Source organism: Lepidochelys olivacea (assembly GCF_965140295.1).
Source record: "Lepidochelys olivacea isolate rLepOli2 genome assembly, chromosome: 10".
NCBI classification, from domain to species: Eukaryota; Metazoa; Chordata; order Testudines; family Cheloniidae; genus Lepidochelys; species Lepidochelys olivacea.
In genome coordinates, this window is record NC_140420.1 from 34,269,659 (window position 1) to 34,296,363 (window position 26,705).

General features: G+C 58.2%; 2 protein-coding genes across 2 annotated transcripts in view; one reads left to right on the forward strand and one right to left on the reverse strand.

Annotated features, from left to right (window-relative positions):
• The window catches only part of CORO7 (coronin 7), a 205,703-nt gene that overhangs the window by 68,057 nt on the left and 110,941 nt on the right, over positions 1-26,705 (reverse strand). The window lies entirely within an intron of this gene.
• Positions 1,261-25,577, forward strand: VASN (vasorin). The gene is made up of 2 exons (XM_084640903.1): positions 1,261-1,443; positions 22,600-25,577. The coding sequence occupies exon 2, from the start codon at positions 22,610-22,612 to the stop codon at positions 24,623-24,625; it is 2,016 nt and encodes a 671-aa protein (XP_084497029.1). The 5' UTR covers positions 1,261-1,443; positions 22,600-22,609; the 3' UTR covers positions 24,626-25,577.

Below are 26,705 nucleotides of genomic sequence, written 5' to 3' on the forward strand. Positions count from 1 at the left end.
TGGCAACCCTCCCTATGGCCTCCTCTCCCACTGATCCCCCACTCCCAGCCAGCCTCTCCCACAGAATCCCACAAGTACAAAACCTCTCACACCAGGGAGACACCTGGCCCCACTGGTGCCATCACCTCCAGTGGGGTCAAGCTTTCACCGCCAGGTGTCTAAACGAGCTCCCACACTGAGGGGCCCATGGCCCCTGTTAGCCATGCAGCACACAGCCTAGCAGGAAAGCCTCCCCCCCCTCAGCACTCCAGTCCCCATCTCCAATCAGTGTGATCACAGCGATACCCCTAGGAAAGGGCTTCAAAGGCAGGTGAAGGGTGTGACTGGGGGCTGAGACAACCTGGCCCGCCGCTGAGGGGCACATACAAGCCCAAAGCCAGAGGAATCCATTGTACCTGCAACCAGCTCCCCCAGCAGCGTCAGCCCCCAAACTGTCTCCCTGCGTGACCCCTGCCCCCCAGCTGCACTAGGCTCACCCTGGATGAGGCATGGCAGCAGCATGGCCAGGATGTCAGCCCCCGATCTCCTTTCCCCAGCCCATGTCTGCCCCCTGTGGATCCGCACACACCTGGGCTGGGGGCTGGTAAGGGGAGATCAGGGCTAACCCCCGAGCCTGGGGAGGATCAGGGGCTGACCCCCAGGGTGGGGAGATCAGGGCTGACACCAGGGGCTGCAGCAGGAGATGGGGGCTGACAGTGGGATCTGGGGTGAGGGTAGATCAGAGCTGACACTGGGATCTGAGGGAAGGAGAGCGGGGTTGACAGCAGGATCTGCGGGGGGAGATCAGGGCTGACAGCGGGAACTGGGGGGATCGGGGCTGGCACAGGATCTAGGGTAGGGGGAGATCAGGGCTAACACTAGGATCAGGTGCGGGGGCAGGGAGTGAGAGATTGGGGCTAACACCAGGATGGGGGGGGCAGGGAGTGGGAGACGGGGGCTGACACCAGAATGTGTGTGGGGGGAGATGGGGGCTGACAACGGGATGTTGGGGGGGGGAGATTGGGGCTGACCCCTTGGGCTGGTAAGGACGGACGGGGGGTCACGCAGGGGTGCTGCCCCCCGGCTGGAGGAGGTTTCCATCACACACAGGGCCACAGTTGGTTCAATGGCTCGCAGTGCCCCATTCACACACTGCTCCAGCCCCCCCATCGCTTGCCCCGCCCCCCACTCTCCGCGGAGGCGCTGCCGCCAATCCAGAGGCGCTGCCCGGAGGCCCCGCCCCCTTTCCCTTAAAGGCTCCGGCGGCGCGCAGTGGTTGGGGCTACAACTCGGAGCCGCGGTGCGAGAGCTGGGGCGCGAGGCGCTGCAGCCGGTGCCCGCAGCCCTGGGCCGGGCCCGCTCCGTAGCCAGCCGCGACCGGCCAACCTGGAGGCTGCATCGCCCGGAGCTCGGCCCCTGCAGCAGTCCCCTGCAGCAGTCCCCAGCGGCTCGGCTCCGCGCCCGGTGAGTCCAGCCGGCCTTTGTCTCCGTTGGTACCTGGGGCGGGGAGCCCAGGCGCCGGCCGCAGCAGCTGGCCCGCTCGTTGGGGGGCCAGGCCCCTGACACGGGCCGTGCGCTGCCGGGGGGGACCGGTATTCCTGGGGCTGGGGCCCGGCCCGCCAGCCCCGGAGCCCACCGTGGCTAGCTGCTGAGCTGGCCCGGCCGTGCTGCCGATCCGGGCAGGTAGTGGGCACCGCTTACAGACTGCCTGTCCCGGGGGCGTCATGCGGAGCGGCCCCTTCCTAGGAGGATGAACCCCCGCCGAGCACGGGCTGTCGGGGGACCCGCGGGAAGGGCGCAGCCTGCGGCCGGGGGGACGCGGGGACCCCCCCGAACAGAGGCACGGAGGTGGTCGGGGTGGGGGGCCACTGCCATACCCCGGGGCCAGCCCCTCCCGCCGCGTTCCCCGTCTGGACCCGGAGCAGAGCAGCGCCCGTTAATGGCAAGAGGGAGCCGGGCCAGCCCCTCCCGCGCAGCGGCCGCATCTCCCGATCGGATTTACAGGGACTTGTAAAGCTTAATAGACTGCGAGCCCCGATAAGATCTGCTGGCTGCCGGCGAACAGCCCGGGCGGGCCTCTCGCGCGGGGGGAGCCGTGGCCAGCCCAATTATTAACTAGAAGGGAGAACTGGGGAGCGAATCAGCCCAGTGAAACCTCTGAGCCCGTGGCCCTGCCCTGGGTCTGTGCGCTCCCCGTAGTGCCCTGGTGAGGGGGACCGAGGAACCAGCCCCACAAGCTATGCTGATCCTTGGCAGAGACCCCTGTGCGCTAGTTAGGACCCTTGGCAGAAGCCAGGGTGCCTTTGGGGAGGCAAGTGAGGTTGAAGCATCGGCAGGCAGACTTAGGGCTCTGGCCTAGCGACCTCTGGACTAGGGTGTCAGTGGATTCCACAAGCCTTTCTGGGCCAAAGCCCCCATGGCAGATGGACCCCTCCATGCTCAGGCTGGTGGCTTGTTGGGGTGAGGAATGGAGCAGCCTCTAATGCAACAGTTCCCAAGCCCTGCTGGCAGCTTTGGCTTAGCCTGGCCAAGCGGTGCACTGCCCCTCCCAATAGCACATAGATACTTTAACCCCCCCGGGCGCCTGTGGGATGGAGCAGGCCAGGATGTAGGCGGATTTGAGTCCAAGTGACAAGGAGGTGGGCAGCAAGGGTGGCCAGGGGCGTAGTGCACCCGGTGACCAGGATGCACAAGACACAGTGTCTCAGCAGAAAGAAAAGCAGGGGGGCCTGTCACTCCTTTGAGCTGGAGGAGGTGGCTGTATGGGGGTGTTAGGGGGTGGTTTCCAGAGCAGTCTGTAGCAGTGATGGGCGCAGTGGTGTGATGCTGGGTCCTGTGTGACAGGGCAGGGGCAGCCCTCCCTGCCTGGCGGCGTTTATTTTCTTCTCTCTTTTGTTAGTGGGACACAGGAGGTTCTGTAAATAAAGTGTCAGACACCGGAAAGGGGTTCTGTTAATAAGCAGCCTGGCTGGACTCTCTCCAGCGGCACAGAGCTGGCGTGGCAGGAGTACACCTCCCTTGCTGCTGGCGGCCATCCTACCTCCAGCCCTGGGAGCCACCCATCAGCAAGGCCCCCTTGCCTCTGCCAGAGCGGGGCACAGAGCTGCCACTGGGGAGCATTGGGGGCAGAGTGCAATGTCAGGAACATGCCCCTGGGAGGGGGTCCAGGGCCTTGCAGTGAGTGGAGGGGCTGTCCTGGGAACATGGGGGGAGGGATGCTCAAAGGAGCCAATATATTCAGCAGCCTTGGCATTGTGATTGTGTATCACAATGCAGTGCTGTGTGAGACCCCAAAGCAGCATATCCCCTCAAAGGGTGGCACTGGGCTGGGCCCACACGGGGGAAGCCATGCTCTTGAGTGTAAGGGCTAAACACATCTGTAAAGAAACCAAAGCTCAGACTGTGCTGGACTGTGGCAGAGACGGCCTGCTGACCACATAGGCCCTTCTTGCCAGTGGCACCATGCCAGGGGCCCTGCTTTCCACAGCCGTGGGGAGCCTACGGCTGTCAGCAGGGCTGTGAGCAGCACAGTGGCAGGCCTGTCCTTGGACACAACTGGGGAAAGGAGCTGACTGCAAACCGATTCTCTCTCATCCCATCTGGGGTACAACTACTGTCAGAGGATCACCTGAAACAACCCTCCCCTCCAAAGCCCTGAGCTTGGGTAGCACTAACCCCTCAGGGAAGGGCCACCAGCTGGCTCCCAGGGACCAGGACCAGGCAGCATTTCGGCCCTGGCCCTGTGGCTTTTACTGGTCCTCAGCCCAGGTGCTTAGTAAAGTGCAGGCTTCTAGAATGGGGGATGGCTGGGCCATGCCAGCCTCAGGTGGCAAAAGGCTGTGCCCAGCAGGCAAGAGCCTCCTTCCCTTGACAGCTGGGCTGAACTTCACATAGTTGTTGAGCGTTTGGTCTGGTTGGTGCTGGGATGTACGCTGGGGCTGGCTAACACTCCCATGGGGGGAGACGCTTGGGGCAGCCTGGTCTGGAGAGGGGTCTGGGAGGGAGCAGCAAGAAGAAAGCATTAGGTCACCGTTAAGAGCAGTTCCCCAGCACCACAGGCCCCCAGCCATGCTCTTGCATAGAGCTCTGTGTGCAGAGGGCTCTTGGCTCTGAGCTAGCTTTCAGTGCCCCCTGCAGGCAGCCAGGATAGCACAGACCCATCTGCCTACACCCACAGCTGGTGCCATGTGGCACAGGAAGTGCCCCTCCATTGCCTGGCCAGTGGGCCTGGGCCTTGACCTGGAGGGGGGGGCCCTTGTGGAGCCCCATGGCCTCTCTGCTGTGAGGGCCAGTCATTGCCCAAGGTAGTGGTGGGACGTTTCTTGTGCTGAGGATGACAGCTGGTTAATTACTATTTTTATAGTCCACACAACCCTCCGTCGCCCTGTTGGGTCACCCTGGGGCCTGACGTAACTCCCAGCTCAGGCCACTCCCTAGCTGGGTTGGGGTTTCTTCCTTCTGGCTCACCTGCTGAGCACCCTTCCTTCCCCCCCAGCGCAGCCTGGAGCAAACCTGCCAGGCTCAGGCCCAGCTAAGCAGCTGGAGTCATGGGATCGGAATTCTCATTAGTGGCTGCTTGGCGAGGAGCTCTCTGGCCGGGCGTGCGCGTGTCAGACGGTGCTGAGGGCGTGGGTGGGTTTGGGTGTTGGAGCCAGGCCTCCCTTGCATTCATGGGCTTGCGTTCCTTTCAAGAAAGCAGCCCTGCTGGTTTCTGTCACTCCCAGCACCTGGGTCAGCCCTTCAGCAGGGCAGTGGGGGGGGGGGGCACTAGTAAAAGGATGGGCAGTGCGCTGCTGAGACAAAATGGAAAATCCCCTTCTCTACTCTACAGCCAGGCTGGAGGAGTGGGGGATCCATGCAGGCCCTGGCCCCTGCTGCTGGCTGGAGGGAATGCAATAAACAGGCTGCACATTCCTTTGGGGCTGCCTCAGAGACTTAATTAAATGGGAAGGGGGATGTGGGGGAGGAGGTGGTTGGGATGAAGGGGAGGGGGATTAAGTGCCTAAGCCTGACCCCCTGCCTGCTCCCAGGGCACACTGAAGTGGGCTTGTCAGGGGGAATTGCTCAGCCCACAGAGAAGGCCTCAGATGTGGAGCAACAGGCAGAGCAGTGTCTGCAACCTGACATGGCCAGGCTAGGCCAGGGGCCTGAGGGGTCTGGTTGTGAGGCTTGGGGAGGTGGGGAGTCCAAGGGGCCAAGAAACATGTGCACAGCAACAGGAGGGTGCCCAGCGCTGCTTTCCTACCAGGAGAGATGGTACCAAGCTCCCAGCCTGGCACAGGCAAATGGCTGAGGTGTATGATGGGTTCAGGCTTGCCAAGTGCCTGCTGTGTTGGGCCCAAAAGGGGACCTGGAACCCAGGAAAAGTATCCCTTTCAGCCACAGTCCACCCCTCTCCTCCAGCACAAAGGTGGCCTTAGCCTCCCTGTGGAGTAGAAGGCTGCTCATGCCCAATTTTTAAACCCCACCTGGACTTAAACCAGCCTCAAGCCTGGCCAAGAGGGTTGAATTGTTTTCTGACCTGACCCAGTGCTGCCCTGCCACGCCAGCTGTTGCCCCCTGCTGGTTGTGTATGCTGCTCACTTCCCAGCATGCTCCCTCCAGAGCATGTGCTGTGCAGGGGGGTGGCAGTGGCTGGCAGAAGCAGGTGACCCCAAGGAGGAGAAGAGTCGACCCAAGCCCAAGAGAGTTAGGTTGTTTTCCAGTCCAGCCTACGCTCTCAGCCGGGTCCCGTTAAGTTGCAGGACTGTATTACAGAGATCCCTCATGACGGACAGGTGCATTCCCAGCACACTTGCTCCAGGGGCCCCATAGCTGCCATCGTGTTGGCAGTGAGCAACTGGAATGCTCCACCTCCCAGCCAATCCACCATACACTCCCCCAACCTGCAGCAACAACACCCTACTTCTGAAATAAGGTTCAGCTTAAATACTGTGGTGCCCAGACCTTGTGGTGAGGGGCATAGTGTGGCCGGAAGGCTTGGTTGGTTGAGCATGGTGGGGGGCTCTAGCTGAGACGGGCAGCAGCTTTCACTAGATGTCTAACTCCGGAGCAGGATGTCCCATGAAGGACCTGATTTGGAGATGTGCTGGCATTAGGTTTGCTCTTGTTCACGGCACCAGAGCCAGCTTCCTGCTTCAAGACCTCTGGCTTCCTGCTGCCCTCTTTCCTTGGCTCAAATGGCTGTGCTCATAATCTGAGCCCTGCCAAGCTATCTGCACCCTGTCCTGGTCAGTGTGGAGAACTACTGATCTCTGCCCTCATAACCTATTTGAAGAGGAGAACAAATTGGGGAGAAGCTGGAACTGGCACGTGAATGTGCAAGCCCATAGGAAGGATTTTGAACTCAGGGGTCATACCCTAAGACTGGAGAACTGCAATTAGAGCATCTGAATTAGGGAAAATGATCTGGGAAACTCCAGGCCTGTTAGTTTGACCTCAATTGTATGCAAGGTCTAAGAACACCTTTTTGAAAAAGTAATTAAGGACAATAAGGTAAATAGTAATTGGGATAGAAAACAACATGGTGTCACACAGGATAGATGGTGCCAGACCAACCTGATCTTTCTTTAAGAACCAATTTTCTAGACAAAGGAAATACAGAGGAGGGCTGGAATATCATAAGGAGATTTGGGTGACCTTGAAAACTGGAGTAATAGAAATGGGATGAAATTGAATAGTGCAAAGTCATGCACTTAAGGACTAACAACAAGAACTTTTGCTATAAGCTGGGGATGAATCAGCTGGAAGCGACAGGAAGAGAAAGACCTGGGTGTGTTGCTTGCTCACAGGATAACTGAGCCGCCAAGGTGATGCAGCTGTAAAAAAGGCTAACGTGGTCCTGGGGTGCATCAGGCAAGGTATTTCCAGTAGACAGGGAAGCGTTAGTACCATTATTCAAGGCCCTGGTGAGACTCATTTGGAATACTGCGTACAGTTTTGATCTCCCATGTTTAAGAGATGAATTCAGACTGGAACAGGGCAGAGAAGAGCTACTAGGATGATCAGAGAAATGGCGAACCTGCCTTATGAGAGGAGACTTAAGGAGCTTGGCTTGCTTAGCCTAACCAAACAGACTGAGGGGAGATGTATTTATAGAACAATTGTACCAGAGGGATAAATACCAGGGAGGGAGAGGAGTTATTTAAGAGACAGTGTTGGCACAAGAACAAATGGCTATAAATTGGCCATTTAGTTTAGGTTTTAAATTAGACCAAACTTAGCCATCAGAGGAATGAAGTTCTGGAATAGCCTTCTGAGGGGAGCAGTGAGGACAAAAAACGTAACTTATTTCAAGATTGAGCTTTTTGGAGGGGAAGGCCTGGTGAAGTTGTCTACGATAGCATATGGCCCAGCTGTAATTGCATTTGCAAATATCTTCAACAGCCGCAGATGGGACACTAGCTGGGGTGGGCTCTGAGTTACTGTAGAGAATTCTTTCCCAAGTGTCTGGCTGGTGGGTTTTGCCCATATGCTCAGGGTCCAACTGACTGCCATATTTGGGGTTGGGGAAGAATTTTTCCCCTAGGTCAGATTGGCAGAGTCCCTGGGGGGAGGGGGATTTCACCTTCCTTTACAGCATGGGTGGGCAAACTACAGCCCACAGGCCATTTTAATCCTGCCCTCAAGCTCCCACTGGAGAACAGGGTCTAGGGCTGCTCTGTATGGCTCCTGGAAGCAGCAGCATGCCCCCACCCTGCTCCTATACGTAGGGGCAGCCAGGGGGCTCTGCTCTGCACACTGCCCTTGCCCCAAGTACTGCCTCTGCAGCTACTATTGGCCAGGAAGCGCAGCCAATGGGAGCTCTGGGGGCACTACCTGCAGACAGAACAGAGCTGCCTGGCCATGCCTCCATATAGGAGCTAGAAGGGGGACATGATGCTGCTTCTGGGAGCCACCCGAGGTAAGCGCTGCCTGGGTAGCCTGCACGCCTGAACAACCCCTGTGCCCTGATTCTCCCCCCGCCTTTGTCCCAGCCTGGAGCCCACCCACACACACACACACACACGCGCGCGCGCGCTCTGAACTCATTTCTGGCCCCACCCCAGACGTGTACCCCTAGCCAGAGCCCACTCCCCTTCCCACATCCTAGCCTGGTGAGCATTCATGGCCTGCCATACAATTTCTGTATCCAGATGTTGGCCTTGAGCAAAAAGTTTGCCCACCCCTGCTCTACAGCATGGGGTACAGGTCACTTGCTGGCTTGAACTACAATAGATCCCCAGTTACAAACAACCTCCATTCCTGAGGAGTTTGTAACTCTGAACAAAAAATTCTGGTGGTTCTTTCAAAAGTTTACAACTGAATATTGACTTAATACAGCTTTGAAACTTTACTATGCAGAAGAGAAAAGCTGCTTTTAACTATGTTAATTTAAATGAAACTAGGACAGAAAGTTTCCTTACCTGGTCAAATCTTTTTTTTTTTAAACATTCCCTTTGTTTTTAGTAGCTTACGTTTAACACAGGACTGCTGTATTTGCTTGTTTTGTTTTTGCTGCTGCCTGATTATGTATTTCCAGACCCAAATGAGGGGCGTGGCTGACCAGTCAGTTTGTAATGCTGAGGCTCTACTGTAGAGTTAATGGTGGATTCTCTGTAACTTGAAGTCTTTAAACCATGATGTGAGGACTTCAGTAACTCAGCCAGAGATTAGGGGCCTGTTAAAGGAGGGGCTGGGTGAGGGTCTGTGGCCTGCAATGTGCAGGAGGTCAGGATCCTGTTGTTGTCCCTTCTGGCCTTTAAAGTCTGTGTCCAGAGAAAAGCAACTATGATCAGAGGTTTGGAAAATGAGCTGAGGAAAGGCTGAAAGAACTGGGCCTGCTTATTCTTAAAAAGAAGGCTCACGGGGGACCCGAGAACAGTAAAAGGTGGTTCTCCATCTTGACTGAGGGGAGGACAAGCCAGAATTGGCTTAGTCTGCAGCAAGGGAGATTCAGGGTAGATATTAAGAAAAATTGTCCAACTCGAAGGATAGCTGAGCTGTGGAACAGGCTACCGAAGGAGGTTGTGGAATCCTCATCGCTGGAGGTTTTTTAAAAGCAGGTTGGACCAACACCTTAGACCAACCCCAAGAGGCTATGTCTACACTATGGACCTTACAGCTGTGCTGCTTTAAGGTCTCCTATGTAGCGCCACTATGCTGGCCGGGAGAGCTCTCCCACTGGGATAATTACGCCCCCCTTCCCCAACAAGTGGTGGCAGTGACACAGCCCTGTGCACACCAGTGCTTTTTTCAGTGAAACTTATGTTGGGCAGCAGGGTGGGGATTTTTGTTTTTCCCCACACCCCCAAATGATAAAATGTTGCTGACAAAAGTGCTAGCATAGACCAAGCTTAAGTGTCAGGGCTGGAGCAGACCCCTCAAGGGCCCTTCCAGCCCTGCATTTGTTACTACCTTGCAGTTCATGCACTGGCCAGTGGGAGGCAGCGGGTGTTCTGCTCACCCAGTGTAAATCAGGAGTCACCCCAGTGAAGCCAATGGTGGTACACTGGTGTAGGAGGCAGCAGAATCCAGTTCCAAGGATTTAAACTGGAGACGGGCCTGAACCAACCCCCTGACATCCCAGGTGCTTAAAACGTGGTTAAAAGCACAAGGGGCTGGAGCCCTGGGCAGGATGCAGACTCCTGGGGCTCCCCAGGATAGCTGATGGAGGGGACAGGGCGGAGGAGGGATCAGTCCTTGGTGCCATCTAGGACCCTGCATGCTTCAGTCTCTCACTCCACTGGATGACGTGGCTCTCCCAGGTCCAGCAGCCCATCTCTCTCTCTCTGGCCACAGGAAGGCTGGGTGCCCACTGAGTGTCCTTCCCAATTACGGGTTGCAGCTGTGTGTACTAATTACAGCCTGCCTGCTGGGCTTCTGTGGCCAAGGGGCTGTGTACAGGGATAGGGTCAAGGGCCGCATGTGGCATCTGGCTGCCTTAGTCCTGGGGTGGCGGGAGAGGGTGGAACTGGGCCCAGCTGTGCTTTGATGTGTAGGCCCAGCAGATCCCTGCCCTAGGAGTGTTTGGAAATCCAGGCTGGCACGCTTGAGCCAGCTGCTGCCTCTCTGGGCTGAGCATGGAGTGGGAGAGACTACATTTAGCTTGGGGTAGGGATCCCAGGGGGTTCTGTCCCATCCAGCTCCCTCCGCACCAGGGCAGCAAGCCCTTGGTGCCCCTGGGCACAGGGCAACTTGCCCCACTGCTGCCCAGGGCTGCTGGCTTCCAGCATGCTGGCAGGGAAGCTGGTGCTGCTCAGAGGCAAGCCCCCCATGACATGCTGGCACTCCAGGGGGCATAAGCTCAGTCCCCTGCATCCCCCCAAAGACTGTGGGGCCTAGACACTGGGTATTGGCACTTAGGTGGCATTGGGCTGGGGTGCTGGGTGGGGAGGGCATGCACACTTTAGGAGGCTGTTCCCATTGCTAGAAGCCCTCTGCAGGAGGTTGGGGGTGGGGGGGAAGGCCACACAGGAACAGAGGGCGAGTGAAGGGGTGGAGCCAAGCTGAGATATGTTCAGAGCGGCAGTGAGCTGCTGCTCCTCTGAACACAAAGGGTTAAACCAACCAGGGAGGTGGCGTGGGAAGGGTAGAGTTGACCAGTCTGTCCTGCCAGGCTGTCTGATGCTGCCCCCTGCTCACTGCTCCACTCACAGCTGGATTCAAACAGGAGGGTAGGGAACTAATTTAAAGCCAGAGGCAGAGGGCTGGCACTGAGGAGTGAGGGCGTGGCTGTGTTTGAGGAGCTGCAGACAGTTCTTTAGGCCCTGGTGTTTGTACAGTGCCTGGCATAAGGGGGCCAAGCTTGGCTGTACCATCTAGGGGCCCTGATAACATGAGGGGTAAACCCAGCACCTGCTAGGCAGGCAGGATGCTACAGCAGGATGAAGGGACAGAATTAGCCACACCATTCAGGGGGGCAGCACCCCTGGGGCTGAGCAGCATGCATGCCAGGGGCTCTGGATTTGCCTCCCTGCCCAGTCCCCCCTGTCCCTGCCCTCACAGTACTCCCAGAGAGCCCTCTTCTCTCTCCCCCTCGCCCCAATTGAGCTCTGTCACCTCCCAGGTGCTGTGGTGGGGCAGTCATGGGGTGGGGGCTCTGCACAGCCTGCTTTGCTCCAGCTCTTCCCTCTGGCTCACCACAAGGCTGCATGTGCTGCTCCCACAGTGCCCCATCTCCCAGTCTGTCCCCCTGGTATTGCCCAGAGGATCTTGGGCCTGGCACAGCCCCCAGCCCTGCTCCATTTGCCCCCACAGTTCCAGAGGTACTGGCAGCTTATGGGCCCATGTGAGCAGGTAACAGCCCATCAGAGTCCATGCAGCGCCCTCAGTGTCTCAGCCAGGCTCTGAGGGTATCCAGGGCCATGGGGCCACGGCCCTCTGGGCAATCCAGGAATGGATCCCTACTAGCCAGCCCATCCCCTGCTTCAGACAGGAGTGCTGTGCTGGCTAATCCAGCCAGAGTGGTCAGCCAGTGAGCCAGACCAGGCTGTGCAGTGGCTTCCCCAGGCCCTCATGGACCTCCCCATCCTCTGCCCTGAGTGCCAGGCACCCCCAAACCTGCCCTGGCTAACAGAGCGATGTGCGCACGCATGTGCTGGGTCACCAGAATTCCATGGCAGCCCTAGGGAGAGGCCGCACGCTGCGAGCAGCTGTGGTGCTGAATGCCCACCGGGAAGGTGCACTGAGTGCAGTGATGAGCTGGGGGCAGACTTGTGCTGGCTGCTTTAAGGGAAATCTAAACCTCTCCCTAGCCGCTCTGGGCTGGGCACCCAGCACCCTAGTGCGGGCACCCTAGGGAGCCCTCTGCCACCCTAGGTCAGGCTGAGCCCAAGGCACCGGAAGGCTGCTCTGTGCCCAGGGGAGAGGGCACAGCAATGCTCCCCTGGGGAAAGCAGCAAATGCAGGACCAATTCCAGGCAACAGGGGGTTGCTCTGTTCTACATGTGTGGGCATGGTGCCAGGCTGCCTGGGCAACAGGACTGGAGGGAACAGGTGAACCTTTAGGGCCAGATTCAGCCCTGCTTTACCCCAATCTGTAAACCCAGGCAAAGGGACCACCCATGGCAGGAGGGCTGGTGGGGGCTGCAGTTGCCTGAGAGCTTCAGGCCCTGGGGGCGTACAGATGGCCCCGTGACTGTGCTGGCCAGGAAGGGGAGCAGGCCCAGAGAATTCAGCCTCCGTTCAGGAGGGCTGCTAGGAAGCCCTCAGGGAAGATTAAAGCTGCCCCCAACTGTCCAAGTGCCCAAGAGAGGGCAGCCCTAGGAACAGTCTGCTGCTCTGGGGGGATGGGGAGACCTGCATGGGGTTGGCTGGGAGGGTGTGCCACTCCCTGGGCTGCCTAGAGAGAATCTGAGTGCCACAGAACACTAAGACAGCAACCCCTTCCTGACCCCAGTGGCAGTCAATTTATAGCTGGAAGCATGAGGATGGGGAGGCCTGGGGGTTTATCCAAGCTGACATCACTGCCTACCCCACTTGCATATGTATCCACAAATAACAGCCTGCAGCAAGGAGTTCCCCAGGTTCACCCTTTGATCTTTTTTTTAACGCCCCCCCTCCATTTTCTGCCTTTTACTGTCCCCCAGTGCCTCCTTGTGCCTGCACTGTGGGGCAAGGCTTCTCTCTAGCGTCCCTTAGTGCTGGCTGGGGCACACAGGAGCTGCAGGGAGGGGATCTGGAGGCTGGTCCCACCTCACTCAGTTGCCGGGGCTGTTGCTCTGAGACTGTGGGCAGTGGAGGAGTACAGCAGGCAGGGCCAGTGGAGGCAGGGAGCTGGGCTCTGTCTCCAAGGCAAGTGAATTCAGTACAGCCCTCCTGGTCAGCCCCATCACCAAGTAAACACCCCCACACAGGCAGGCTGGCAGGGAACTGGGCTGCCTGGGCTCAGCTCAGCACGCAGCTGGAAAATATGAACGATCCAGCAAGTCTCTGTGCTGTAGGCCCACGGGATGGGAGTGTGGCCAGTAGAGCAGAGGTTGGGCTGGATTTAGTGCTCCGGCAACGTTCACTCGGGCCTGTGGCAAAGCAAGCGTGCTGCCAGCATTAGCAGCTTAGTGCCTCCCAGAGAAGCGGGGCTTTGTCTCCATCCTGTTTGGCTCCTGGCTGGGCCCCCCTTTTCCTGTCTCCCCTGTTTATTAGGTGTAAGCCTGTCTGAGCAGTGCTAAGCCGGCAAGCTTTCTCTGGGATATGGTTAACCCCTCAGGGTCCGGCATCTCCACTTAGCGAGCACTGTGTGATGGAGTACCGCTGAGCCATGCCCAGGACCCCTGGCTGTCTAGTTCTCTCAGCCATGCCCCTGTGAAGGGGAGCGCAGGCTGGGCCCTGCTGCTAGCAGCAGCCCACAGCCAGCACCATGCACCTGGTCAGCTGTTCAGTGCTAGAGCTGGGCTGGAGGGGAGAGGAGACAGCTGAGGGGGATGCAGGAGGCTGAGGGGGAACAGATGACCCCATTCAGGTGACCACATAAAGGAGGGAGGGGCCCTGGTGCTAGCCACTGGCTTAGCCTTTGCCAGGTTGCATCTGAAGGGCAGAGTGAGGCATGGACTCGTCACACGGAAGTGCAGTTAGGAATCTGGCCCTGCCTGGCCCTCAGGATGTAGGCGGGCTCGTGGCAGGGAGCTTCAGTCCACAATTAAGCATGGGTGGAGCAAAGCCACCCAGCAGCCTGGTCCTGACCTGGCAGTGTGGGGAAGAAATGCCCACACAATTAAAGGGACAGCAGTTTAGTCAGCAGCTTGGCTGCAGTGCCAGACACGTCAGCGAAACCTGACCCTGGCATTTCAAAACTGACTCCCACCCCAGCGCTGGCAGCAGGCCCACTCTGGTGCCCTGCCAGGCCCCTATGTGCTCAAGAGTACTCGACTGCCTGCAGCCCTCACTGGGCAAGCGAGCGTTCCTGGGAGCACCCTTGGGCTGAACCAGTGCCGCTCAGAGCCAGGGCTACCCCCTGCCACTCTCATTTCCCCTCCACCCCCCCACTTCCCCGGGGCAGCCCCAGGGCTGGGTATATTGCAGCATCCCTACAGAGAGCCAGAACCACACTGAGCTGCCCCTCTCCTGGCAGCAGGACCAGGGGGTACATGCTGGGGGAGAGCCCTGGACAGACCCTGACTGTGTGAAGGGGCCCTGAGCCCCAAGGGCTCCTCAGTCTGGACTAGCACCCACAGCTGCTAGGGAGGAAAGTCCCCCAAGCCTTGTCCACCCTGGCCTCTCTGCTGCAGGTACAGACCCGGTTCTCTGTGCTCGCCCTAGCTGTGCTGCAGGTTTGTGTCTGAGCTTCATTCGGCTGGGCTGGCTCAGCTGCCCAGTGCTCCACCCTTCTTCAGTGCCAGCTGCCCAGGGATCTCCAAGCACTTGACAAGCATTACTGTGCTAGGCAGGAAAGCCACATTCTCCCTGTTTTACAGAGGGGGGGAATGGAGGCCCCAAGAAGGCACAGGAACCGGGAGGGCTCCTGATCCCTGCTGCTAGGCCGTCCCCACAGGCCCAGCCCAAAGCGAGCAGTGTCCCAGCGAGAGCCACAGGCAGGACTATGTCAGTGCTGCTGGCAGCTCAGAGGCGGGTTGTGCTGTGTGACACAGAGGGCTTTGCCCTGGGGTGGATATGCACCTTGTCACTCATTATCCTGGGTTAAACACTGACCTACTGGTCAGGTCACTAGGTGGGACAGCACCCTCCTCTGAGCATGGTGCTTCCTGGCCAGCCATCCCCGCAGCCAGCCCTGGTGCACCACAGGGCAAGCTCATCCACCTCAATGCTGCCTGGGTGACAGGTTATGCCCTGTGGTGCAGTGCCCAGCCTAGCTGCAGGCAGGAGCTGCTCCACAGACCAGCTGTGCCATGTGAGCAAGTGTCAGAGGGCAGCAGAGTGGGACGGTCCTGTCCCTGAAGCCGCAACCTTGCCTGGTGCCGAGGGGATAAGATTTCCTTTAATAGGAGCCATGCTTTGGGGGCACTCCCTATCTCATGGGGGGACCCAGGTGCTGGGGCTCAGTGCTCTACGCAGGCTGGCTTTAGCTGAAGCAGGAGGGAAGTGCTGGATTCCTCTTTGGTTCGAGTCCCCACATCTTGGGAACAGATGCCACCTGTGGCCACGACAGAGTGGTTTAAAATTCCAGCCCAGTGCCAGGAGGGAGCCTTTGCCCGGCACAGCGGGCTGCCTGTCCAGGGCCTAAAGCCTGCAGCTGTGAATTGGGCCAGTCACAGCCATGCCATGGGCTACACAGCCCTTAGCTGCCTTCCCTGCCTGTCAGGAGCTGCCCCTGTAGGGAGTGCAGAGTACAGCTGGGGAGCAGGACATGGAGATTGGGGGGCAGTTCAGACAGCCTTTCCCACCCCTTACAGCCCCCCACCCTGCCCCTTTCTGCAGGGGCCACTTCACAGCCCCTTCCACCCTGAGGCCCCTCACTTTTATCCTGCCAGTGCCTGTCTGCCCCATACAACAATCTTGCTCCCTTCCCTGCCCGTGGGCACTAAGGGCCTGCTCCTGCCCAGAGCGCTGCACAAAGCAAATCCCTAGTGCCTGCAACAGAAAGGCGACTGTTTGAAGAGGCAGTGGGGACCGTCTTTATCAGCTCTCAGTAACCCCCAGCCAGAGCAGTGCCACTCGTGCTCTGCCAGTGGTTTGTTTCCATACCAAGGCCACAGACTCCCCCAGGATTTGAGACTGTGACCCTGGTGAAGCTGTAGGCTGGGTGTGCTCTGCTGCAGCTGGTAGTGGCCACTTGTGTGCTGCTGGGTCAGGTCGAGAGCAGGTGCCTGGCGTAAGGAGGAGCTGTGCTCACAGCTGTGGGTCAGAGGAGCCCTGCACTTTGGCTGGCTGGGGGGAGGTAGGGCTGGTCTCTTGGGGGGGTGGGGGGGCAGGAAGTGGCAGCAGGGGTCAGTCCCATGTCTGGCAGGGCCCCCCGGCTCTGTAACAGGCTGTTGAGGGAAGGCCAAGCGCTGATCTGCTGAATTCCAGGGAGGAAGGGACACCAAGGCAGACCCACTCCTCTCCCCTGCCACTGATAATGCAACACGACCCTCCACTTCTAACCTGGTCTGGCAGTGCCTCCTTTGGCCACAGCTGGCTCCCATTACCCACAGGCTCCAGGCCATGGGAGGCCTCAGCAGGTAAAAGAGCATGGGGAAGTGAGGGCAGAGGCAGGCCAGAGAGTCCCTGGTGCTATCCCTCGGGGCCTGGCCAAAGCAACAGCTCAGGCCCCCCAGCCTCCCTGGAGCTTTTCCTGCTAGCTGCCTCCTTTCCTTATCTGTGGGATGCAGAGGTGAGTTTGATCTCCCCTCTCTGTGCAGCAGTGCTTTCCCTGCAACCTGCCTCTTCCTCTTCATGGTCTGGCCTTGCCATGAGCAACTCTGGCCCTGGCCTGGTGCCCTGTAGCCCTCTGCTAGCCCCTCCTAAGCTCTTTGGGCTGTCTGGACTGCAAACCACAGCCCCCTCCCCCAGCCCAGCTGCACATTCCACAATTTATTACCTGGCTGGAGCCTGTCTGGCCCATGCCAGCTCTGCTGATATTTACAAAGATCCCTCACCCCCACCACCCCGTTGGTAATTACTCCTCTTATTAAAAGGATTGACAGACAGGCTGAGAACCAAGCAGCCCCTGTGAGCCCAGTGGCCCTTTGTGCTTTGGTGCATGCTGGCTCCCTGGGGGGGCTGTACCCTCCCTCCAGGCTGCTGGCCATGCCCTGGGCCAGGATGGCTAAAGAGGGGCAGTTCAGTGTTCCTCCCCCGCCATGGGCTCCCCCCAGGGAACAGTTGGCAGGGGGGTCTGATTGCTCTGGAGCTGTCCCCTCAAAAGCCAAACCATGTGCTTGGAGCCGGTCACCATTCCTCCACCAGTCTGCGTTTCCTCCCTGGGGGCCATAGGCAGAATGGAACATCTGCCTCAAGGGCAGGGAACGGGCAGCTGTGCCCATGGGGTGGGAAGCCGTGCCACACACAGCGAGACGGGACCATGCCTGCCCTTACGAAGAGTAGGAGGCCAGGGAGGCCAATCACAGCAACCAGTTACAAAGACTCACTCCCCTCGACCCCCCCCAGCTCACACCCCCATGAGAAGAATCTGAATTTGCAGGCTGGCCAGGAAGGGTCCCCAGAGGGTCTGGAAGTGCAGCTCCTGCGGAGGCTGCTTGTGTTCTTGAAAATAAATCTCATTGCAATAATAACCGAGCGATGACAGCTTGGCAAATGCCTCCAGCCTTCCTGAGCTGTTCAGCTTGGAGCCACGGGCCATGGTCCTAACCCCCAGCTGATGGGAGCTGAGAGGAACAACCTGAATGTTGTGGGGCAGAGGGACTGGGGGGTGCCCGATGCTTAGTATAGGGTGGGTGCTACTGGAGTGTAAATAGCAGGTAACGGCAGATACCTCGCAGCGTTCTCAGCCACGCCATCAGCCTCCCTAAACACTCTGGCGCAAGCCTCCGTGTATGCATAGCGCTCGTCTCTAGCTAGCGTTTAGCTCACCCCCAAGTCGCTGCAGTGTTCCTTGCTCCTCAGTCTAGTGCTGCCCACTGGACAAACGCAAGAGACTCGCCAAGGAGTTGCTTTCCCGCCTCTCCAGCTTGGCAATCTGCTGCTGTTACCACAGAGAGTCAGCTGCTGTAACATGCGGCTCCGTACAGAGCTGGTGCCCAGTGTAATGTGCAGGGCTCAGCCCATTCTCCAAGGGGTGAGAAGAGCCCCTTCCAGGACTCATATGGTTAAATCCAGCAGAGACTCTGTGCTCCATCTTAAAGCCCAGGGATGTTCCCTGCATCCCAACTGCCTTTGGATGCTCCCACCCAAAGCAATGACTTAAGGCATGGCTGGATTTCAGAGCTGCCTTGCCAGGATTCTGGGTGGAAGGAATCCAGCAATGAACGGTGCCTCCAGCAGTTGTTCCAAGGCTGGGCTGAAAATGGCGCCAAGAGGTGTGGGGGGTGAGGTCAAGTCACAAGGTCTTGCTGGCCCCTGCCCAGCATAAGGCAGGAGCGTGGAGCAAGAGGGAGTGCTGGGATGCTCGGGGTAGGCCGACCATGGGGCTCTTGGTGAGCCATGGGCAGGACAGGACTCTCTCTGGCCAGGGTGGGAGGCGGAGGAAGGGGGCAAATGAACCGCGTGAGATCAGCCAAGCCCCCTGGCCCTCAAAGCAACCAGTGGGGGTGCCACTGCATTGCTTGCTGGAGAGTGCCCCACCGTGTTCTCCCCCATAACAACATCCAAGGAGCCCAAGTAGAGGAATTGGGGCGAAGGGCTGAGCGGGATGGCGAGGCATGGAGGAGTTCGGTACCATCAGCCGACTGCCACTTCACCGTAGTCGGGTCACAAGGCGAGAGTCCAGTGCTTTCTCATCACAGCCCCAAGGGGGAACACGCTTAGTTCAGGCCCCCATCGCATGGTCCCTGGCTCCACAGTCAGTGGCAGAGCTGTGTGGGTGGGGCCCTGGACAGTGGCTGTCTGCACGATGCCTGACCCTAGCTGGGGCAATCACTTTAGAAGCAATACATTTGCCTAGGGGACAAGGAGGCACTCCTTTGAGTGTGGGCACGGCACAGGTGTCGTGGCGAGCACCCTCCCAGCTGCAAGAGAGAGCTGTGGCTGGAGAGAGCCAAGCTCGAAGGCACTGGTACAGAACATAAGGAACGCCTGGCTCCCCTGCGGCTAAACATGGGTGCATTGCACACACACAGGGATGGCACCTGGTCGAGTGTTCCCAGCAGGAAGAGCTCTTGGCATCCCTTAATGTGATGCCATTCGGTGGGCCCAGAAATAATTTTGGAAACAGTAAAAAAAATCAGTCAGAAATGCCCCAGTGAGTTGGGGGGGGGGGCGTGAGGGGGAATGGATCCTGCAGCTACCACTTCCCCTGTAACATCTCTAAATCCCTGTAACACTTCTGCTGCCCCCTGGTTCCACAGCAGCCAGCCCAGTCACTAGGCCAGAGGCTATGTCGAGGTCTGTGGTGCTCCCCCGATCTACGCTGGACGTCTGACAGCAGCTTCCCCCAGTTCAGGGCAGATCCAGGAGGAGGGGGAAATGGGTCAGCTCTCCAGGCTGTCCCAAGCACTTGGGCTCTTGCATGGGCATCACTCTCTTTCCAAGGGAGTTGTGTGACCAGCTCCGCTCCGTGTTGGAGAGGGAGGGAAGAAAAGGTGGACATTCAGAAAGCAGCTGCCAGGGCGCCGGGGGACAGCCAGCAGGTGATTAAAGCGTTTTCAGAAGCAATGAGGCAGGGGGAGCAGCTCCCTTCCTGAGCGCAGACTGTGCCCTGCTCCTGGGAAGTGGCTGCCCTGCCCAGCAGTAGTGCTCGGGCCGCTCTCCTCTGGGGTGATCTCTTGGCTGGAGTGACGGGCGTTCAGGGACAGGGCTCAAAGCAGCTGCTTTTTGGGTGACTTGCCTTCCGGCAGCCAGGGGAGGCGTGAGGGGGCAGCTCCTGGCCCCACAGCCCCATCTCAGAGGATCCAGGGGACTAGATGGTCTGTGGTGACTCTTGCTGATATGCAAAGGGCTGGAATTTCCTTCTCCCAACCCATGCATGTAGGCAGGGAGCTTGGGGGCTTCCCCTTTCCCCGGTGGGCTAGGCTGGGTGTGTCAGAGTCAAGATGGCATGACCTGCACATTGAATTTCAGACAGCTGTGGAGGGGTCCTGGCCACTGGTGGCCCTTGACCCTTCCAGTGCTTGTCCATGCGAGTGCCAGGCTGTGCCCAGCATAGTGTCCAAGGGACAGGCAGAGCCTTTGCTGGCTATTCCAAGGGGATCTGTTTGCAGGGCAAAGGCAGCAGACTCCAGGCGATGGCAGCAAAGGGGAAAGCAGGAGACCATGAAGCCAGGGGCAAGTGCTCTGGAGCTTCTGTCCCCCATTGGCATGTTCCAGCAGCGACCAGAGCTGGTGTGCCAGGGGGTCAGCAATGGCTGGCACTTGTGGGCATTGCCCATGGGAGGATTTGACATGTGCCAGGCTGGGAGATGAAGCCCAGAGCTCCAGTCGCTCCACAGTCTAAAGCAGGGCCTTTGCTGTGGTCTCCAGTGCCCGGAGCTCGGCCTGCTGAGCAGAACCCCAGGCAGCCAGGGAAGAGAGCGCTGGAGGATGTGAGTCACTGGGATGAAATGTTCCCTCTCCCACAGCTGCCCTGCGAGGGAGCCCAAGCTTTGAGTAACACCGAGATGGGCCAGCCAAGTACCACCAGGAGCCAGGCCCTGTCCGACCCATGGTGGGATGGATGACGCTGCTAGGAAGCTGCCAAAATAAGGGGTGTGCCGTTAGCAGCAAGAGGGAGCTGAGGAGAGGCTGCCAGGGATTGGAAGGGAGAAGGGCCAGGGACGGTGACTATTCAGGTGACACACAGGGAGTATGGGGGGAACATATGAGGAGCAGTGACCCTTCCCCGCCCCGGACAATGTCGCTGCCCTGTGGTACGGAAATGTATCCTAGGTTGTTTCAGGCAGGGATACTTAAGGCGGTTCAGACTGCCCGGGCTGAGCGCCCACTCCGTGGGTGAGGCTCATGTTGGCTGCTGGTGAGTAGGAGAACGGTACCGTGCACACATGGTATCAGGCAGGACTCTCCCCCGCTGATCTTGCAGGTGGGGCTGTAGTGAAATGCACGTGGGGAGGAGAGACTGTCCTGCCTTGTCTTCACAGGCGCTTTGCAAATCAAGCCCCCAGGCCTCAGTACGAACAGCCAAGAAATCCACCCCACTGTACTGAGCTGCTGGGCCAGTGACCCAGCTCCCAATGTCCGCCCCCCCCCCCCCACACACACACAGACTGCCTGGAAGCCCCTTGGGATGCATGGACATTGCACATTGCAGGAAGCCGAGGCAGGGCAGCTGGGTGTGAGGACGGAAGGGGGCCTTGTCCCCCCATGCAGTGCGTGTTCCCATCCACCAGCGGGAGCAGAGCGCTGCCGTCAGGCTGGAACCTCTCAGCTGTGCAGGGGTCAAAGGACACAGTCCCAGAAGCCCCAGGGATGGATGGGGGGCTGGTCGTGTGTGCTGGCACATGGCAGACACGCTCCAGCACAGGCTGGCCAGACCCTACGCAGCTCCGCACTGCAGGCTGTTAGGGGAGCTTCCTCATCCTGCCGAGGTCTCCAAGGGGCAGAACGAGGATCTGTCCCCAGCCAGCCGGCACTGCTCCAGGCAGCTGGTTTCAAACACTGCGCGCTGGGAGCATGTCACCCCTGGCCTGGTTTTGAGAGCCCAATGCTGGATCCCTGCGTGCTAGCCGGAGCCGGGGAGGGAAGGGACATTAGACGGCGGGTGCTGGTGGCCAGAGCAAGCTGATGAGTATAGTCCAGAGAGCGGGGTTGCTAAGCGAATTCAGGGACCAGGAAGGGATGAGTAATAGCTTGGGAAAAGCGATACAGCACAGCAGGGGTCCCGGTATGGGAGCTGTGGTCAGACACGCAAAGCCCCTGCTCAGCTGGGAGCTGCCGATGGCACTGAACGGCTCCCATGCTCCCTGCTGTACCAGGCCTGCGCACCATTGGGACCCTTTGATCCTGCAAGGCTGCGCGACGCTTCACCTGCAGTGGGCTTGTCACAGGGATCCCCAGCAGGGCAGCTTCCCTGCCATGGGCCACGGAGCCCACATGAGAAAGGAGGGGGATGGTCTAAGTGCCTGGGCACCCTCCACCTGGCAGAAGTCCCAGCAGTACCGATGGCCTGGTCTAGATGTAGCTGCAGCGGTGCATGATCCCCTGCTAACAGCAGGCTGGCTCTCTCTGGCCTGAGCGCAGAGGCAAGGAACTGGTAAACCAGCTGGAATCACAGGAATCCGGCCTCGTCTGACGGCCAGTAAACGCAGCAGCTCAAGGCATGGAAACCGGAGCAAGTTGCTGTAAGAACAGAGCCTGGGTCTCTGTAGGGAACAGCTCCCTAGCTGCCCATCTTCCTCACATTTGTATGCCCCCATCCCTCTGCAAGTCGGGCTTCATCAGAATCATCCTCACTGGACTAAAGGAAAAGGGAGTGCAGGGAGGAAGGGAAGCCCAGCACTGCCCCCTTAACACCCCAGAGCCAGCGGCCCTGGAGACTGCCCGGCTCATCCTGGCTTCACCAGCGTCAGTCCAAAACAGGTTGCTTATCAGCAACGGGAAACCCAGCCAAAGCCTTTCTGCATGAGCCCTTTGCAGTAACTGATCCGTGGGGTGGAAATCCAGCATGTCATGCTGGCTGCGGCGGGAGAGGTTGCTGCAGGAGCGTTTCCTCCTGCAGCCTGGGCTCCCCAGAAGAACCTGCTTCCCCAACAGGGCTCAAGCTGCTGCCCATGGGACACTGGAATGATGCTACAAGGACCCTGACGTTTGAGGGTGTTTGGGTCCACGAATTGGGGTGGGGATGGGTGGGCTTGAAATCCATATCCAAGTTCTCTGGCTTTACTCTCTAAACCCATCAGTGATATGACTAGCCCCCCCACCCACAAGATTTCTCAGGGGTTTGCTATTGCATGGCACACTGTCTGCAGGCATGACCCCGTGAGTAGCTCTCTGCCCCACCTTTCCCAGACTAGCCCCTGCCCAAATAACCCCCTGGGGTACGGAGACTGGCTGTAACTTTACAGACATGTCAGAAGAAATGCGATGGGGTCAGACACTTGATTCCCAACCCCCAATGTCATCTGACAGGTAACATTTCTCTGGTTTTTCCCTCTACAGAGAGTCCAGCATGGACCACCTGATCCTGTGGACGCTGCTGCTTCTGCCTCCCGCAGCCCAGGTTCAGGGCTGTCCCTCAGGCTGCCAGTGCAACCAGCCACAGGTTGTGTTCTGCACGGCCCGGAGGAGCCACGCTGTCCCGAGCGGCCTGCCACCGGACACGGCCTACCTATACGCCTTCGAGAACGGCATCACCTCGCTCCATGACGACAGCTTCCGGGGCCTCCCGGCACTGCAGCAGCTGGACCTCTCCCAGAACAAGATTTCCAGCCTCCAAAGGAATGTCTTCCAGCCCCTCACCAACCTTGTCAACTTGGATCTGTCCTCCAACCAGCTGCGCGAGATCACCAACGAAACCTTCCACGGGCTGCGCCTGCTGGAGCGCCTCTACCTGGACCGGAACCGAATCCAGCACATCCACCCAGCCGCCTTGGACACGCTGGAGAACCTGCTGGAGCTGAAGCTCCAGAACAACCAGCTGCATTCGGTTCCTCCGCTGAACCTTCCCAAGCTCCTGCTGCTGGACATAAGCCGCAACAGCATTGCCACCATCGAAGCTGGTGCCTTTCACATGGTGAACATAGAGTCTCTCAAGATCGCGGGGCTGGGGCTGAGCAGCTTGGATGAGGAGCTTTTTCAGAACTTGAACAACCTCCACGAGCTGGACGTCTCAGACAACGCGCTGGGCAGAGTCCCGGAGGTGCTCCGGCGGCTCCGGGGCCTCACCAGGCTCAGCCTGGCTGGGAATGCCCAAATTGCTCAGCTGCAGGCAGAGGATTTTGGGGAGCTGCCCAACCTCCAAGAGCTGGACATCAGCAACCTCAACCTCAACACCATCCCCCAGGACTTCTTCAGTGTCTTCCCCAGGCTCCGGGCCATCACCACGGCCGAGAATCCATTCAACTGCCTCTGCCAGCTGAGCTGGTTTGGGCGCTGGCTGCAGACCAGCCATGTCATGCTCAGGAGGTCCGAGGAGACAAGGTGCCACTTCCCCCCCAAGAACGCTGCTAAGCTCCTCCAGCACCTGGAATACTCAGACTTCGGCTGTCCTGCCACCCCCACCCCTACCCCCACCCTGAGAACCACCTCCCCGCAGCTGGCCGTGCTCCTCACCAGCAGCGGGCACTCTGCGCTGGAGCCCAGCCGCGCTGCTCCCACTCGGGAGCCCACGCCCCGGCAGGACAGCTCTACTCAGGCGCCACACACAGCTGCGCAGGGGCCGACTAGCCCCGAGATGCAGATCTGCCCTCCCCGGACATGCTTACACGGGGGCACCTGCCAGCTAGACGCGCACAACCACCTGGAGTGCCACTGCCCCGATGGCTTCTCGGGCTTGTACTGCGAGGCCGAGATCCAGAGAACAACCCTGCCCCCCATCACCCAGGCGCCCACGCAGAGCAAGCAGATCAGCGTTAAGCAGGTCAGCAGCACCTCACTGACAGTGGACTTGAAAAATTATCAACAGGCCAAAGACCAGCTGAAGGGCATCCGCCTGACCTACCGCAACCTGTCTGGGCCCGACAAGCGGCCGGTCACGCTCAGCCTGCCGACGTCACTCTCCGAATACACCGTGCGCGCCCTGAGACCGAACTCCACCTACCGCCTCTGCACCGGGCCGCTGGGGGAAAAGCCCTCTGAAGGGGAGTTCTGCATCGAGGCCCACACTGCTGTGCAGGGGACTCACCAGCAGCACCTGCCTGTCACCCAGAGCAAAGACAGCAACCTGACGCTCATGATCGTGCCCGCCCTGGCTGCTGTGCTGCTCCTGGTGATTGCTGTGACAGCAATCACGTACTATCTCCGGCACCGACGGGCTAAGGCACATGCCGATGCCGGGGTGGATTCCAGCCCCCTGGAGCTGGAAGGGGTGAAAACGTGTCTGGAAAACAGAGACTTAGCGACCCACAGTCAAAAGCTGCCAGAGAACGTGGCGATGCCAAACGGTTTAGAATGCGAGGTCCCCCTGATGCACCAACGCTACCCCAGTAACAACAACACCGCACCGGTCAAGCCGTCCTATTTCTAGACCAAAAGAGAGATCGTGAGAGAGTCGCCATTCACAAGTTCCAGAGCCTGGATGGATGGGATACGGGCTGACCATTGTTAGTACCCAGAGCACGTTCCTCATGGGACAAGGGACATTGAAGGGTTAACTTAAATTAAGACAAAACCCCACATAATGTGCAATTTTCCTAGAGGCTTATACACTTAGGAAGTAGACACTGTAATTTATCTGCTCAGCACACGACTAAGTGCCTGCATTTCCCTGGCTGCCCTGCTATGTGTGTAGAGAGAAGGTTTTTTTAGCCACTGCTACAGAGAAAGGTATGTGACTTAGTTAAGAGGCCTCAGTGTGCTGGTAACAAAAGCTCCTTTAACTAAGTGCTTCCCAGGATAACAGACTCATCAGTAGTTCTACCTGAAAAGCAATAAAGGAAGAAAAAAACCCAACACACACAGACAGAGGTGCAGGGACTCTCGCACTTACTCCCCCAGTGCGTTGAAGGAAAAAACCACCCGGGAATTAAAGCTTTAAGAACTTTTAGAGAATATTTATACATGGTTATTTCCCATTTCTTCTGGGAAAGCTCTTTTCTAACGCAGATCTGTGTCCTTTTGTTTTGTAAAATAGATGAAGGAGGATGCTTTTTGTACAAAAATAAAATCTTTTGTACAGCATTCGCTGTGTCCAGCTTGTGAGGGATGCTAAGGACATAGGCACAGACCGACATATCAGCGTCTCCCTATCCCATTGAGAAGTGGGAATGCCGAGTTACCAGTCCAGCTTTGAGGAGGGGTCCAGTGTCCTTGGGAGGAATTGCAGCTTCCCATCCACCCATAGGAGATGATTAGCAGGAGTCCAGTTATCATGAGGAGAGCAGTGGTGATGGCTGGGGGGGCCATGGGTTGAGTTTTCACTGTGCAAAAAATTGGTTTTCACAGTGTAATTGGAAGGAAAAAATTAAGCTCTTGGAGAACTCCAGCTGTCAGCGTTTTTTATTCCTTTTCTTTAATTCCTCGAGCCCTATCCCCATAGCACCTACAGTGAGACTCTCTGATTTTAACACCACTGCAGCTTTCCATTTATGTTCAAATTGGGTGCACCAATTTAACGCTGGCAAAAAGCATGGGCCAGCACGCCCCGGACACGGGAACCCTCTCTATCTCTGGGGCAGGGAGAGCACTCATCGGGCCGCTGCAGCTTCCCCAGCAACAGCTTCTGCCCACACAAGGGACCCCCTTCCTGGCAAAGCGGGGTGCTCCGTCTGCAGGCCCCAAGAGACACTGGTCGCACCAACTGTGCGGGTGGCTTCCCTGATGTGGATCCTGAGGTGGAACTGTGACCAAACTTAGTTGCCACGGGGTGGTAGATCCCTCCTGAGCTGGAGGGAATGTGGACAGGCCAGCTAGTGGCAAAAGACCCTCTAACCCAAGACAACCTGCCCTCTCTGTAGCATATGTAACCAGACCACCATTTCAATTAGCAGTACTGGTGGCAGATCTGCACCATCTAGGGTGGGAGCATGGTCCAAGGGTCAGGGCACCAAGTGGAGAATCCAGGATGCCTGGCTTTTATTCCCAACTGTGCCACTTCCCACTGTGCAGCTTTGGGCAAGTAGCTCTGCCTCAGTTTCCCATTCGATGATGCTCATCCAGGTTGGTAAAATGCTTTGAGATTACATCGGGGGAGCATTCTAACTGCTCGGTATAGTTATGTGTATTGAAGCAGAGCCTATGAGCCCCAGTTATGGACCAGGCCCGCATTGTGCTAGGCGCTGAACAAACACAGAACACAAAGGTCCTGCCTCAAAACGCTGACAAGAGATGGAGACAGGCACTATCTGTGCAGGATGGAGAACGGAGCTCGGTTCTGGCCAGTACATGAGTCAGACGATGCTCTGACAAGATTTCTTTCTGTTAAAAAGACCAGAAGCCTCATCTAAATCTCCTCTGCTGGAGGATGGGGAGTGAGGAGTAATGGGGGAGCTGTCAGTGGCTGCTCAGGCCTGTTTCCGCAGGCCGACCTGATAAGGTGAATTCCTTTCCCTGGATGAACCTCGCGCCCAAGTGTCTGTCGGGAAGAGAGTCCTGGTGCAATACAAACA